This window comes from Mycteria americana, chromosome 25, assembly GCF_035582795.1.
Source record: "Mycteria americana isolate JAX WOST 10 ecotype Jacksonville Zoo and Gardens chromosome 25, USCA_MyAme_1.0, whole genome shotgun sequence".
Classification (NCBI taxonomy): domain Eukaryota; kingdom Metazoa; phylum Chordata; class Aves; order Ciconiiformes; family Ciconiidae; genus Mycteria; species Mycteria americana.
The window spans coordinates 3,478,857-3,494,044 of NC_134389.1; the positions used below are offsets into that span (position 1 = coordinate 3,478,857).

Sequence of the window (15,188 nt, forward strand, 5' to 3'; positions counted from 1 at the left end):
CATGGTCTGCAGCAAACTAAAACCAAACCTCTAGAAGAAATGCTATTGTGTAACCATAGCATAAAATCTCACCATTTTTCCCTGGGATTTTCTCTAAGAGGTTTAGCAGGATTTGATTAAGTCTCTCTCTCTGAATATGCCGCCTTTCCTCTGGAGTGCACAGCTGCCTTGTGTCGGAATTGCTTTCTTCCACCTTTTTATCAGTTTCACAGGTCTCACTAGAGACTGCCTCTTTTTCTGGCTCCTCTAGGCTAGGCATCTCACTTGAAGTTTGACCTTGGTTTCCTAATACATCCTCAATAAGTGGAAGAGAATCTTCTTCTTGGTTTAAGTCTTTAATCTGTGGTTTTGAGCGATCTGTTTTCCAGGACGATCTAGCAGGAAAAGAAGGGTTTAAACACCACAATTTTTCAGACACTCACCTGAAAGGCCAATTACTAGTGAGTCAAGGACTTGTCAGTAGGTAGGGGGCTTTTTGGAATCTCAGTCATTGGACTTAATACATGCATTCAAACCCACCAGTTACGATCTATGGGAGGCTACGTTCCTATAACTTTGTTTGCATAACTTCAAATGCAGTCTTTTAAAAACAAATTACTTTTTTATTTCAATTTGTAAAGGTTTTTATCTTCCAAAATAGTTGAGCTCAGCACTTACTGATGTTTTTCTGCAACAGTCATGGCTCTTGATGGGTATTTTTAAAGTCTCTAACGGAACTGAGAGAGTGCATTGGCCGTGGCTCTTATTACAATGCAAACATGGGCAGTCTGTTCAGGGATCCGATCTCCCTTTGTGCAGGAAGGCTGGATGCTCTTGTTCTGGGCTCTGCCACCTCCCACATTCAGCTGCTTCTGCCAGCTTTTAAAATGGCTTCTGTGCTCTTCCTTACGTACATTATTAAGGAACACTAAGGCTGCTTCTATATTCTATTCCTTCCCACTTGTTCCCTTTTATCTCTTTGAAAGTTTAGAGGATTGCTTTAAATAATTTAAATTTATTATTTCCATAGCACCCAGGGGAAATGGGTAGGAAAAAAAGTGGACACTTGACAAACAAACAGGATTATCTCATCTCTTCTCAACGAACAATCTGGTAGGTAAGACTCACCTGCCTCCATTTCTCTTGTAGTTGTCTGGTACATAATGAGGCTGTAACAACAATAAAGATTATGATTAATACCAAATAAAATTCACGGTGGAAGAAAGCGCTGGTCTAATATTCTGGAAGTACCAATACAGGACTTGCCTATCTGACACTTTGGAAATGGCAGTGCATGGCTGGCATATCTCACACATCAGACGAATTCAAAGGAGAAGGCATAATCATGTAATAAGGAAAAATTAGAGCCAGACTTATTATCTCATTCTTAATATCTTCTAAATAAATTTCAAGTCATAGACCATCATGATAAAAATAATCTTTGCTTTCTGCACAGCAGAAATCTGGAACCGTCTCTAAGCTTACTACAAAAACCTCTCTACTTCCAGGAAGAAAAGTGCTTACTTGCAAAAGATTTGCCAGATCTGATACCTCTGCACTCAGAGACAAAAGTAGTGCTGTGTAAGACGATGTGCACAATGAAGCGTTGCTATCTCCATGGAAGAGGGGAAAATGAGACAGTGAAATGAACAGATATTCAGATGGAGGATGTTAAGGAAAACTGTACTTCATGATTTTGCTGCTTATCTGTCTGCTGTTTTTTTGATAAAACATCCATTTTCAGTGATAATTATATATGAAGTAAGCAGTATGTCATTTGATAGAGCCAGGAAATGGAAATAGGAAAATACTGCTTTTCCATATTGGGAATCACTATTCAAAGGTACTGCTGAAAATAATTTCTTAAGCAAGTTTATTAAAACACAGAGTAATTACACCAAAGGAAGGAAAGCTTGACACAGACAGGCTAACAAACTCACATTGGACTATATGTTGTATGATTCTCCAAAAGATATAAAATTATTTTACAGTTGCAGAATTGTGATGGAAAAGTGAATTTTAAGATTTCCTTCACTCAGGAGTGGCTTAAATGAAATTAGCATCTAGATTTCAGTCAAACCACAATCTCCAAACTTATACATCCAACTTATATGACCGTTTGTTCAACATCCGTTTGCCTTTGAACTGCATATTCTCTGTCTACAGTCAATTTTTCTTTCCAAGCTTTCTTTCTAGCCAACTTTTCATCCAGACTGTGTATGCTTATGTGTCAGCTTCCTTCGGTTTACCAAGCTTCATTCATAAACAGAGAGCCAGGGGCTTTCCAAAAATACGTCCAGTCTTCTAGTAAAAAGTGAGGAAGCTAAGAGAAGAAACACTTACTGAAAAGTCCCTCTTGGGCGTGAGTTTCTTGGGGAAGTGGTCAAAGGCATAGGGCTTGGTGCAGACAGGGTAACGATTCCGGTGGATCTTGTAGAAGAGATGAGCTGATTTATCAAGGCGGTAATCACAAATATATACATCCTGCTCCTTCACGCCTTTTGGCCTCCCTGCAGTTTTGAAACAAAGCACATTGTAAAAAATGTTAATCAGATTCAAGAGGAAACACATGGTATACCAGAACAAGAACAAGCCATACATAGTGTCAGAGAAGTAGGGGGCTGTCAGAGCTGTTCAGTGGGACGGCAGGCATTCTTATTTGTTCTCCTTGATTCAGAATCATAATAGTGGACACATTGCTCCTTCAATTTAAGAGGAAAACCTGTATACTGTAATCAAATAGTACCCAAACTTTTACAAAAACTATTATCAACTGCCATCACTTTCTCTTCCTTGCCCCCCACAATCCCACCCTGCTGCTGTCTCTTCAGTACTGGCCCTCTTAAAACAGAAATCACTGTCCCAGTGCTAAAGCAATAGTGCTTCCTCAGCTCCGACACCCTGTAAACACTGGCTACTGCCTTTTTACAGCAGTAACTATTTTAGCATAATTCCCAAATTATTAGAAAGGTGTATTATATTTAATTTCTTGTCCCATTAAGTTTCCTTACCTTTGCAGTAGGTGTATAGGTCAAGAACACAGCACGTTCCCACCACAGCCTCTAAGGGGATAATTTCATACAATGGCACCCGGAAGAGCTCATTGTGATAAAACTTTCGAGAAGGGGAATGATGTGTTTCATGTGGACGGAAATAATGATGACCAAATGCAAACCGCTCCTCTCTGTTTGAAGGTGTAAAGGTAAGAGAAAGAGAGAAACAGAAGGGGGGGGAAAAAAAAGACTATTTCTATAAGCCCATGATACAACTTTACTTAATGCCCTCCACTTAATTTTGAATTATCTATGCTGCACTTTTGCAATGACTGTGATGAAAAGCGAAGTCACATGACTATTACACATTCAACTTTATCCCCTTCAGTAAGTGGAACTACTCCTAGTGTGATTTTTATGAACACAGCAGACTTACTGTGCTGCTATCTATGGGGCATATGCATTTAATCATGTTACAGTGGCTTAGCAAGTCAGTGATCGTTAGCTGAGCCAATTCAGCTGTCAGTGTGTATTCTCAGCCTATTCCAACAGTGAGGAAAGTGCATCAACTTATATCTCTTATCCCTTGCTTAAACCTCCAACCTTACGTGTTTTTACTTTGCAGTTGTGGAGCACAAGCAGAGACAAGTGGGAAATCATCAAGCCTTTGTAACTGAACCATGTTCGGTCCTGCGTTTTTAAGCTATGACAAGACTTCCACAAAATTACTGTGTTTTGACAGGTAGGTATATGGAATGTCTCAAATTCGTAAGATGCCTTGAACATACTTCTCATTTTTCCAGAGTTTTTCAATGCGGAAAATATCGAGTTTCTCCCTGTTGATGTGGGACAGCAGCCGATATGACTGCCGGACAGGGTGTCCATCTGGAGTTCTACGGCTGTCTCTCATCAGGTAAACACAATCACCTGGCAATAGGCACAAAATACACACCTGTAAAGAACTTTTAATGAGTCCAGCACACCAAAAATAGAGGAGTAAATGGTTTCATTAAAACTAACATGACAGAGCCACCTAATGTTGAATTGTAAAGAGTGATGCAAAACCAATGCAGAACCCGCAAGAGGAGGAAAGGTTACCTTGATAATTTTCACAAAAGCTTTATAGCAAGAACTAAACGTAACTTGAATTGTATGCCCAGACTGCAAATAGTAACATGTAATGAATGAAGATAAATTATGACAGACCACAGGATATGCAACAAAACAAGTTTTGATTAGGAAAATGTGTAGAAATTAGTGATAGCTGCAATGTTTAAAGAATAAATCTTTAAGAGAGAAGATACTTAGAGAGATTATTATTAAGAAAATAAATCATTGACCGAGAAGCCCCAAGCCTTTGATTATTCCAGCAGAACTCAAATAAGATGCATAGCTCAGGAAAGGTAAGCAGAGCTCAAGAAGGGCTGAACAAAATGACACTCCTGGCAACAAAAAAGTCTTTCCCAAGTGCAACCCCTAAACTTCTATTTATTCATTTCATCCCATGAGCGAATTAACTCTTTAATTTCTCTGCTCTGATCTGTGAAACGGCATTAGAAGTACTTCCTCTCCGCCCCCCAGACTTGACTGCCGTACTTACTTGTATACAGCACCTTTCTTTGTGACGATGACTATCATTTGATAGGGTGAAAACAGACTGCTCCATTCAAAAAGCCCTTCTCCTTTATGGAAAAAGCTTTAATCAATAATGTTCACAAAGAACCTGAAGAGTCTCAGAGGGAGAACATTTGGGAAACTCAAAATATTCCTGATAATATCGTTGGATTTAGTATATAGTATTTAAAAATCAAATCCATCTTTTCTGTTATTTACCTCACAATGAACAAAAACCTGGGAGGTCCCAAGTCATAAAAACCTAAGGAAAACTACCCTGGGTAAGATCAAAGGTCATATAGCATAATATTCTAGCTAGAAAAGTGGGCAGAGGCAGATGCTTAGGAGGAAAAACCATAGGAATAAGGCATGTATAGGAAAAGCCTTCCCATGGTATCCCCTTCAGGCTTCTTTTAATCCCTGTTTTATGGACTTTTAGGTAAAGGCTATAGCTGGACCACTGTGCATAAACAGGCAGGGATTAATCCTTCCTCCAAGAATTTGTCTAATCTTTTTGGAACCATTTATACTCTTGACCTCTCCACCTTCCTCTTGCAATGCTTTCCACAGTTTAGTTATGTTTTTGTGAAAAAATACTTCCTATTGTTGACATACGGTGCCTGCTAATTTCAGTGTTCCCTAATTTCCACATTGTTGCACTTTCCTATGCCACTCCTGATTTCACAGACCTTTATCATATCACCCTCCAAATCATCTGCGTAGACTCTGTTCGCAGGAAAGATGTTTCATATCTGATTATCCTTCTCATCGCGCTTGTTTTTACAAGTAGCAAGACACTCTTTTTGAGACTGGATGACAAGAATAGTACATAGCACGCAGGAGACAGACACACCGTAAGATTATAGAATGGCACAATTACTTTTTCTATTTTGTTCATAATAATTTCTAACATTCAGTTTGCCTTTTTGATTCATGCCGAGCATTTCTCGTGTGTTTCCATTAAATTGCAATGACTCCTGGGTTTTTTCCCTACGTACATACCTATTTCTGTTATGATGTCTATTTTCCTTCCATGTACATTACTGTCATTTAATTAATTAGCAGGTTCAGACTCTTACTTCCGCAGCTTAGTATAAAGATGCTAGGGAACCACCAAGTACAATGTGGCCCCAGGTTCATGAACACCTCAGTTTTGTTCTCCCTTAGTTTATAGCCAAATTTAGGATTAAAGTGAAGGACGTGTAATTATATTTTCATAAATATAATCTCATTTATCAATCTTGTAGAAGTTTAGAAGATGCTCCTAAGGACTCCTCATTCGCAAAAATTGCTTTAAGGTTTTCTGTTGTCCCGTCACTGTACCAGTGGAGTACAATACACTGCACTACTAAAAAAAACCCTCTGATTTAAAACAGAGATGACATAGGCCATATGGGCACTGACATCTGCCTACAACCATGAAGCCAGCTTTTAAACCTTCTGGCATACCAGGATCGCTATTAAACAAATAGAAGCTGTAGTTGTAGGAAGGAGAGACAGAGTTCTAGCTTGATTAAGTAAAAAATGGACTGAAGATAGAATGACATAGGCTGGCATATAAGCTAGCAGAGCGCAAGCTCTTCAAGGATTCAGTGTGCATTTGCTTGTGATTAGCCTGTACTCACCCACTGTGTTAGCTCTTCTTACTATCTGAACTAAAGCCGGGATAACAACATCTTCATTTTACTGAGTTAAGGATTACTTTTAAGGAACCCACCTCCCTAATTTCTTTAAAAGATTCATAGAGAAAAAAAGTAAGGTACATGCTGAGAGCAGCTGCTGGCCCCAAGCAGAATGTAAATAAAACCACTTATTTTTGGTTGTTATTTTAAATTAGCTACTTGCAACTCTTCTTCCCTACCTCTTCAGTGAGAATAAAGCAACTCTAGTACTTATTGTACCTGACTAAAAAAGGAATATTCAGAAGGAAATGTACATGGATACTCTCTTGCCCTAAGGTTCAGGAAGCTTGATTTCAATTCAAGTTTATCCAGACGTTACTAACTACTGAAATAGCTACCCCTCTGTCTTGAAAACGGAGTTTATAGTTCTGTGTTTTCAAGGAATAAACGCGGCTGCTATTGCTGGTGCGTCAGAGATAATGACATATGACAGTTTCTGGCTATGTGGGTTTTCCAAGGTCCATTTTGACTTCTGTTTATCAACTCGCATCTGAGGTAGAACTCCTTGTTCACTCTGCAGGATGCGATGGACCAATTGATCAGATCTATTTGCATAATCTCCTGGTTTTACGTGTTAGGTAATTTTTGCAGAGGAAGCACGTCTGTAGTATATAACTCAACAACCTCAAGTAGAATTGTCAAGAAGTTAAAAAACAAGTCCTCTAACCAGAGACTGAAGAACCCTCACTTATTTAGAGGGATTTGTTCACAGTAAAGTGTGCGCACTCACACAGTTGGAAGCTTTTCAGCCTTGTTCCTCAAAAACATGAGTTCTCAAGCTTGGAACTGGAGGACAAACTAATTCAATGTACAGACACAATTCCCAAGCAGCGAGGGTGGGACCAACTTGCAAAGGCAGGCAATGGTCTCAAAAGCACTTTTAGTCTTTATCATCAGATCAGCCTCCTCTTAATACACAACACATAGGAAAAACGTAATAGTCTACGGATATAGTGACTGTAGGGCTGAAGGTCACTATGGTCTCTTTTGCCTTGAAATCTGTAAATTACATGACCTTTTAGAAACCAGAGGGAGTAAAAAACTCTTTCTTCTACTGTCTCCAAGATGCCTTATATGCCTGTGTGCCTGCATCACAACAATTTCTGTAGGCAGGTGTTGTGCATCAGAACTTTTGGTGGAGAACTTGCGACCAGCAAGGAATTCACGGATTCCCCCTTTTTCTACTGTAGTTGTGTATTCCTTTCTGGGTATACAACTTGCTTAATCTATTCTGTAACTGCAGAGGCATTTGGTACCTAACAGTGGCAGTCTGGTCTCCTTTGTCCTCTTCCGATGGCACACGGAGTTTAGCCACGTAAGGACTAACATTTCTCTAATTAAAGTCACCAAGATCAGATAAGAGGTATGTGAGTGAAATATATAACGTGTCATGACAAAAATTACCTTAATGCTATGGATGACTGGAAGATGCCACAAACCCCAGCTAAAACATAATCCATTTCAACAGAAAACATAAAAGCAAGTAGTGATACAACCCTAGGAAGCGAGATACTCTCCAGCAAGGAACCCAGCAAAAAACAAGAAATGAGAAAACCAAACGGCTGAACTCTAGACAGGATACACAATGCAGAGCAACAATGAAAAAGGAAGACTGAATGCAAATTCTACAATCCTGCAGAGGGGATAAAGAATACACTGTTCTTTGACCTTTTTTTTTTTTTTAATTCTCCACTTCCCTGAAGACTCTCCCATTCCCCTCTAGCAAACATACCAACTGGTTTTACTCATTCAAGAGCAGTTCTCTTAATAATTATATAGGCTTCTTTCTAACCTTGTAAGTATCTGTAGGATGAAATTTAAAAAAAAAAAAAAAAAAAAATCAGTGAACTGAATTATGTGGCTGCGTAGCTGCCTCTGAAAGACTCAGGGCTTTGAAGCAATGTCCAGAAAGATATACTTCAGGGAACAAACAAGTAGTAAGTTGGATGTTTTAATGACCATTCTACACTAAAATACTGAAGGTCTAATAGCCTTCTTTGCCTTTACTTCTAAATGTTAACTACCAGAAGTTGGCTCAGCATCTTCCTTCTCTGGCCAGTAGGAGAGCCCTACCTATGCTAAAGGTAATTAATGTTTCTTCATCAACGAGCCTGTGAGAACTCTTACTACGTCACTCCCATAATAGCAAAGAGTGCAGCTTTCAACTTGTAAAAAGATAAAAGCATTTCAAACAGGGTGATGCCAGAAATCTCTGCACACTCTTATCTGATGGAAATCACAGTAGCCACCAGAGTTAGCACATACCTTGGCGCAGCAGCAGATCATCCCGTAATAAGCATATATAATAAACACAGCCAGGCTGGGCATAATGGGGACGAGGAATCATGGGAACCTCCTGAACAAAAAAAAAGAAAAGAGGAAGGAAATTCTGAGATGCCCCCTATAATCAGTGCAAAAATGGGGCTGATATCCTTTTGGAAATATGCAGAAGTGGATAGAGAAGAAGAGTTGATGCTTAACATGATTAAACCTAAACCAAGGAAGCTACACTATAAAGTGAGAATCCCACACTAGTCTTGCCAATCTCAATAAATATAAATGCAGGAGCTGCTTTAGTTTATAACTGCAGTAATGAAGAGGAGACTTTTTTTTTTTTTACCCTATTCACAGATCGAGGTTCACACTGCTCACACAAGTAGTGTTCAACATCAGAATTCACACCCATACAGTCACAGTGCTGCCAGACCTAGAAAAACAGATACAACCCAATTAGAAATTCCTGTGATAGAGAAATTTATTTACAAACTGCATTTTCTCAAAAATATTACGGAAAGCAAGAAAACAAGCTTCCCAAAGGAAATTCAACATTTTCTTTGAACTATTTCACACTATGTCAGAAGACAGACAAGATCCCCATGCAACTGTGTGTGTAAAAGCTCAAAATTGTTGAAATTAATTCTGCTCGCCTAAAGACAGGAGTTGCTGGCAGTTTCAGAAAAGTGCTAGCTCCTCTATATAGAAATGCAAGTTGCATTTCCTCTGTGAAAACAGAGCCTCTCAATTCTTTTGGAGAGGAAATGAAGGTCTGAAGAGGTAATTAATGTTACTAGCTACATGGAAACTGCTGGTAAAAGTTCCACTGGTTATGGAGAATAGAAGAGCACCAGGCTGCATTTTGTGTTCCCCCTGCCTCACCATGCACTTTTCACACTGGATCATGAGTCCTTCATCTTTGTAAAGGCCACAAATGCAACGGATCACATCCTCATCCTTCTCATGCCCATTTTCTTTTTCACAGACCGATGTCTCGCTGCTGTCAGCTTCACTTGCTGTTTCTCCCACAATTTCATCAATTTGGGCAGATGCCTCATGGCGAGCATTATAATATGCTTTCCGTAGCCGGCATACATCACGCCCAGTTGGAGATTTTCTGCCATAATATTTCTGAATAAAAACAAACCAAAGAAACAAAAAAAAGGTTTTTTTCCAGGTTCCATGCTTTTGGTGCATTCCACCTGTCTGCATGCACCCTTAAAGGTGTCTTCACTAAAGCTGCATCCACCAATGTGGTATACACCTATCTACTTCCTTATTTGGAACAGCAGGTCCACGTATCTTACATATGACACTACAGAACAAGGTACCTCTTCCAAAAGATACTGAAATTTCTTTAGGTTAGCTATTCATGTGTGTTCTTGACCTTCTGTTTGTCTGACCTAAGGCAACCAAAAAGCACTAAGGGTAAGCTGAAGCACATGAATTGCTATCAATGTCTATTCATCAGAAATGGATCATCACAAGTTCCTTCTCTAAAATATTTTTTTCTTTTATCACTGTAAGTCAGCAAGAGCATTAAACTAGGGTATATCCCCACTTTCTATGCAATAGCTTTAAGGCCAGAGAGAACCTCACCTCTGCATTCCGGAAGACCTTCAGCATGTCCCCATCAAAAGCCTCCACAGTTTTATAATAGCCAGTCAAGATCTGTTTCTCAATTGTGGCAAGGTCCAATGGGTCAGAGATCTTTTCATAATAGTCTGCATTTCTAAAATGGGAATGTATGCACAATGTCATTTTCACTAGCATTTAAAAGCTGTGCAAATCCATTATAGAAAACTATGGGTTGCTCTGAGAAGCAAGTACTTACTTTTTCTTTGGGGGTAGGTTCAGGAGGGGAGCTGCAAGAGCCTGCCTGGAGGAATCTGCAACAGGAACACACAAGTTTAGCAACATTTACTTGAGTAAAACTTAAGATGACAAGTAACTAACACCATTCAATCTAGGTTAAAAAAAGGCTCTTCTACTATCTGAGGCACAGGGAATGGAAATGCTTTTGCATTTCTAGAAGTTGGTTGCTGTAATTGGACTACATGTATCAAAATGGAGGACAGTTTCCTTGCAATTCTGTCAATTGTACGATTTGCTGAACTACTGTAAAATCAATTTAAAAGGATAGCAACATCTGCAGATTCTGGTGGCAGAGGAAGGGGTTGCGGGTAAAGCAAAGTGATTACTTTGGAGGAGAAAGGAAGGGGGGGGGGGGGAAAGGAAGGTTATTTAACATCCTGAAATAAACTCATTTTTTTCTAGTATTTTCTATTCAGAGAGTCCATTGTTCCAGAGGCTGAAAAAGTCTCCATGGAGATTTTTTTAGGAGTGTCACCTTCACCTTTATAGGATATGATGCTATCACATATTTCCTTGAAGATTTGTGCCAGGCGGGCAGCACGAGCCACTTCAATATTCTCTTCAGCTGCAGCCAAGCGTCGTGTTCTTACAGAGCGGGCGGTCTGAAGGGCTGAAAACTGGGTCATGAAGACATCTGAAAGAGGGCAAAAAAGAATTATCTGTAAACAAAAAATTAAAGATCGAATTACAGCATCTTTTCCAGTCCAGCAACTCCACCACCAATTATTAAAATTAACATATTTTCTAAGCTACTATAACAGTAAAAGGCTTCAGTTTCATATTCCCAAATCGGCTCTCGCTGCTTATAGCTCATCTAAATGGTTAAGCTGGTTATCAAAGTATTTTATGTTGCTGGAGCAAATACAGCATGTCATTGAATTCACCCAAAATACTCACTTCCCAACTTCTCATGTACCTGACAGTGGGGACCAAATCCTGCATGGCTGCGAAGATTACGGTCCTACGAATAGAGTGCTATTTTTGGAGCAGGATTAATACATTTTTTTCTGATAGTCATATTTTGTCCCATTCCCATAACTGACTGCATGCCAAAAAGCTTTGTTCTCTAAAGGCCTGAAATCCATCGAATTATGAGGATAAACGACAATTTTCAAAGTCAGCGCAACTGTTTCTGGTCTAGGGATACAGAAAGCAGAAAACAGCCCTTTTCTGTAAGGGTCCAATCATGGAAAATGTTAAGTATTATCCTCCTCCTCCTCTGATAAACCACTCTTGATGAAATGCGAGACATGACAACTTCTACCAGGACTTGAGACACAGTAGGGCTGCCGGAGGAACACAAACGAATCCAGCAACCACATAAATGGTTTATATAGTACAAACTTCTCATTCTTAAGAAAATAGCATTAAGTGTTTCAAAGGACATTGCAGAATCCCATAATGCAAAAAAACATACACTGAAACAGTGAAAGAGCTTCTGTCTTACCCTGCAATGTAAAAATAAGGGCACACATACACAAACACATACATAGGTATTGTTATCTGTATAGTATTCCCTGTATATGTATTACAAAAGGTATATGGATCTTGTAGTAACTCTACATTTGATTTATACACAGAGCTTACTTAAACTCTTCACGGGCATGTCATACAGGTTAGACTGGATATTAGGAAATTTTTCTTCACTGAGAGGGTTATCAAGCATTGGAACAGGCTGCCCAGGGAAGTGGTTGAGTCGCCATCCCTGGAGGTATTTAAAAGCCGTTTGGATGAGGTGCTTAGGGACATGGTGTAGTGGTGGGCTTGGTAGTGTTAGGTTTATGGTTGGACTCGATGATCTTAAAGGTCTTTTTCAACCTATATGATTCTGTGATTCTCAAAGCAGCAACCCGAGGAACCTGTGTTGGCCTCACCAGATTTAATGTTGCCGTCATCCCGACAGATTCCATTCCAGCGGTTGTACAGCGATGTGGTATGGATATTGTCACTGACATGCTTCACTTCCTCTTGTTTTTGTCGAATCTTTTCCCAGTTTCGTACCAAAAATACATGGTGTTTTAGCACAAAATTCCTACAGAAATTAGAGAAGCATTCAAGAATCACGTTCTTACTGTAAAAGTAATTCCTTAATGTAGGGAAAAAGACAGATATTCAGAGGTACACTTCTGATGTCAGTGGAGAGGAATTCCACCCTAGGTGGTTTAAGGAGAATTAAGAACTGCTTACTCAGACATTTCACGATGCCCTGTCTTACAGAAAAAATTAATTTCAACATTTGCACAGAACTCCATTTCTGAGGAAAAACCCACTGAAATCATTCCTTACCTTTCTCTGTTAGACATGGGCTTCATCTGAAGCTGTGGTGTCAGCCTTGTTGGTGCATTCACACTTTCACTGGGTTCCTCTGGGATATGGCCCCTCTGGAAAAGAGATCATCCTGATAGACAGGAAAAACTGTGCCAAGAACTTAGCAAAGCAGTAAAAGTAGTTGCTGAGACAGAACCTGTAGTATTTCTCTGAAGTTTAAAATATACGAATACACAGTTTTTCAGTCTGATGGCACAAACTGATTTCCTATTAACCTTTATCCATGAAAAAAATCTGTCTTTACTACTTACTCTCTTCTTTAGTTTGTGCTTTGACTTCCTTTTCTCTTTCGACCGTCCAGGCCTTCTGTGGGTGCTCACAGGCTGATTGCTTTTGCTTGAAAGTCCATTCATTCGCTGACTTTTACCCCCAATTATTCCCCTGCATTTGTCAAAACCACATTTGCAGAGTTGCTTTGGGGGGGGGAGAAGAGAAATTATTTTAAATAAAACCCAAAACATTTAGATTATCTCTCAATATTATAAAGAACCTGTTCTGTCAAATACAACACAATAAGTTTTGTTAATTGACCTTCAACTTTGCAGAACTGTTTGTCCTCGGTGAGTTTTTTCAAGGTCTTGCACTGTGATCCTTACCTGTTTTTCAACATTAAATGAATGAAAATTGTAGTCGTAAGTCAATTCAGTACCAGCAGGCATGTCTTTAAGTGCATACAATCCAATCCGATAAACACCATTAACAGACCTGCAGGGAAAATATAATAAAATATTCCCAATAATTAAAAAGAAAATTGTCCACATAGTGGAAGTGTTAGAGACAGGAAGCAACACTTCTGCTGTGCCCTGGATTATACCTGTTCTTCATTTGAACTGTTCTCTTTTTTATCTCTTACAATAAACTTTGAAAGCCAAAAAAGTGAATACCGTATTTACAAAGAGTAGGAAGTTGTGCTTCAAATAGAGAAGCTGCAAACTATATTGGCTATCACAGCAGATCTACTTATCAACTGCCAAGATTCAGGCGCTCACCCTAAATCAAAAGCTTATACTGAACATCATAGCTCATTTTACAAAATGCACTAAAATTAATTGCCTCTCCAATTCTTTTACTTAGTTTTTGTTTTGGATTTTAAAATTTTAAATTTGACTACTATTGCTTAAATCCACTAGAATTATCTGATCACAAGCTACTCTGCTGTACTGCCACCACAGCTGATTCCTATTACGACCATCTGCTATTTCACTGTAAGTTATTCATTATACACTTCTCAGAAGTACTTCCTACTAGTCTGGCACTGGATTTCTTCTGATAACATAGTACTGATATGACACAGGGTGTGCTGAAGTCAGACTACTTCCCTGTTTGCCTGTTTAAAAAAAAAATATTTGAATTGCCAGAAGGGAAGAATATATACACTTAGATTATTTTACGGCATTACCTTAGGCTTCAAAATTTGTAGCAGGTTAACAGTATGACAAACAACAACGTTGGATTTGCCTTGCCAGAAAACTTAGATCCCGTCTCCAAAATGTCCAATGCTTGAAAACATTACATTACTTCTCTTGTGCAATGCAAGGATGATAGTAAATATTATTTACATTGTTCAGCTTGATTCCCCTCCCTAGAGAGGAATCAGGATTTTTTAGATCAGATTCTCTTAGATAATCTGGTTATCTATATCTTAGTCACTGGTATACCAGTCTTCCAGTAAAGAGAATATATTTTTCTTACCATTTCTGCATCTCACAGTTAGGATTACAGCTGTGGTTGATAAAACGAGCTTCATTGCCCATACGATAACTATCTATCACCATTCCACTGTCTAAATTCAGGCAGTAATGATCACTGTGATTATGGTACTGTTCAATCATCCGGTTCCTAGGAAGCAACACAGGAAAGTTATTTGTGATTCTGCTTGTTGCTGCAAAGCAAACAGGGATAACATAGTAATAGCGCATTCAAGAATTCTGAGAGAGGGTTTTGGAGAAAAAGCAATTATAATCTTTTGTATTTTATAGAACCGTACACCTAGAGATGGAGGAAAACCATTATTATACCTATTTTTATAAGTCAAGGCCATTGACAGAGCTTGGATTAGAATTTAGAAATTTGCTCTTCTGGAATGCTCCCTTTTGGGTTCTGCAGATTATTTGTATACATTTCATGTTGATAACCTGTGTATGGAAGAGAAAATGCAAGTATACATTCTTTGGTGTGTATACGTATGCATGTGTACAACAATCAGCCTCTCCCTTTCAGTATCTGGGACTGGACACAATTTCTGGAATTACATCCATGGATTACAGCTACCTCTTTTTAGCAAGAGAGCACCAGTAACAAGAGTCAGTTGTGTTAGCAGTTATCTCTGTATGAGAAGATTGCATTTGTCTTCTGATGGAGCTCTACGAGTAGCAAGTATGTCCCTCCAATCTCAGTTATCCTATGATGCTATGTAGTTAACAAGACTACAATTTCTTTCCTT

General features: G+C 39.0%; 1 protein-coding gene across 3 annotated transcripts in view; it reads right to left on the reverse strand.

Moving 5' to 3' along the window:
- ASH1L (ASH1 like histone lysine methyltransferase) overlaps positions 1–15,188 on the reverse strand; it is a 63,700-nt gene that overhangs the window by 2,987 nt on the left and 45,525 nt on the right. For 2 of the 3 annotated variants that reach the window (XM_075525160.1, XM_075525162.1), the window contains exons 12-27: positions 14,438–14,584; positions 13,342–13,450; positions 12,997–13,158; positions 12,704–12,798; positions 12,292–12,449; positions 10,899–11,051; positions 10,377–10,431; positions 10,142–10,274; positions 9,425–9,673; positions 8,889–8,975; positions 8,534–8,624; positions 3,761–3,899; positions 2,991–3,163; positions 2,323–2,489; positions 1,108–1,148; positions 73–374 (exon numbers count right to left, since the gene is read on the reverse strand). In XM_075525160.1, the coding sequence (XP_075381275.1) occupies positions 73–374; positions 1,108–1,148; positions 2,323–2,489; positions 2,991–3,163; positions 3,761–3,899; positions 8,534–8,624; positions 8,889–8,975; positions 9,425–9,673; positions 10,142–10,274; positions 10,377–10,431; positions 10,899–11,051; positions 12,292–12,449; positions 12,704–12,798; positions 12,997–13,158; positions 13,342–13,450; positions 14,438–14,584 (2,261 nt within the window). Of the gene's footprint in view, positions 1–72; positions 375–1,107; positions 1,149–2,322; positions 2,490–2,990; positions 3,164–3,760; positions 3,925–8,533; positions 8,625–8,888; positions 8,976–9,424; positions 9,674–10,141; positions 10,275–10,376; positions 10,432–10,898; positions 11,052–12,291; positions 12,450–12,703; positions 12,799–12,996; positions 13,159–13,341; positions 13,451–14,437; positions 14,585–15,188 lie in introns of those variants that run through there. The other variant, XM_075525161.1, reaches the window with a different exon arrangement.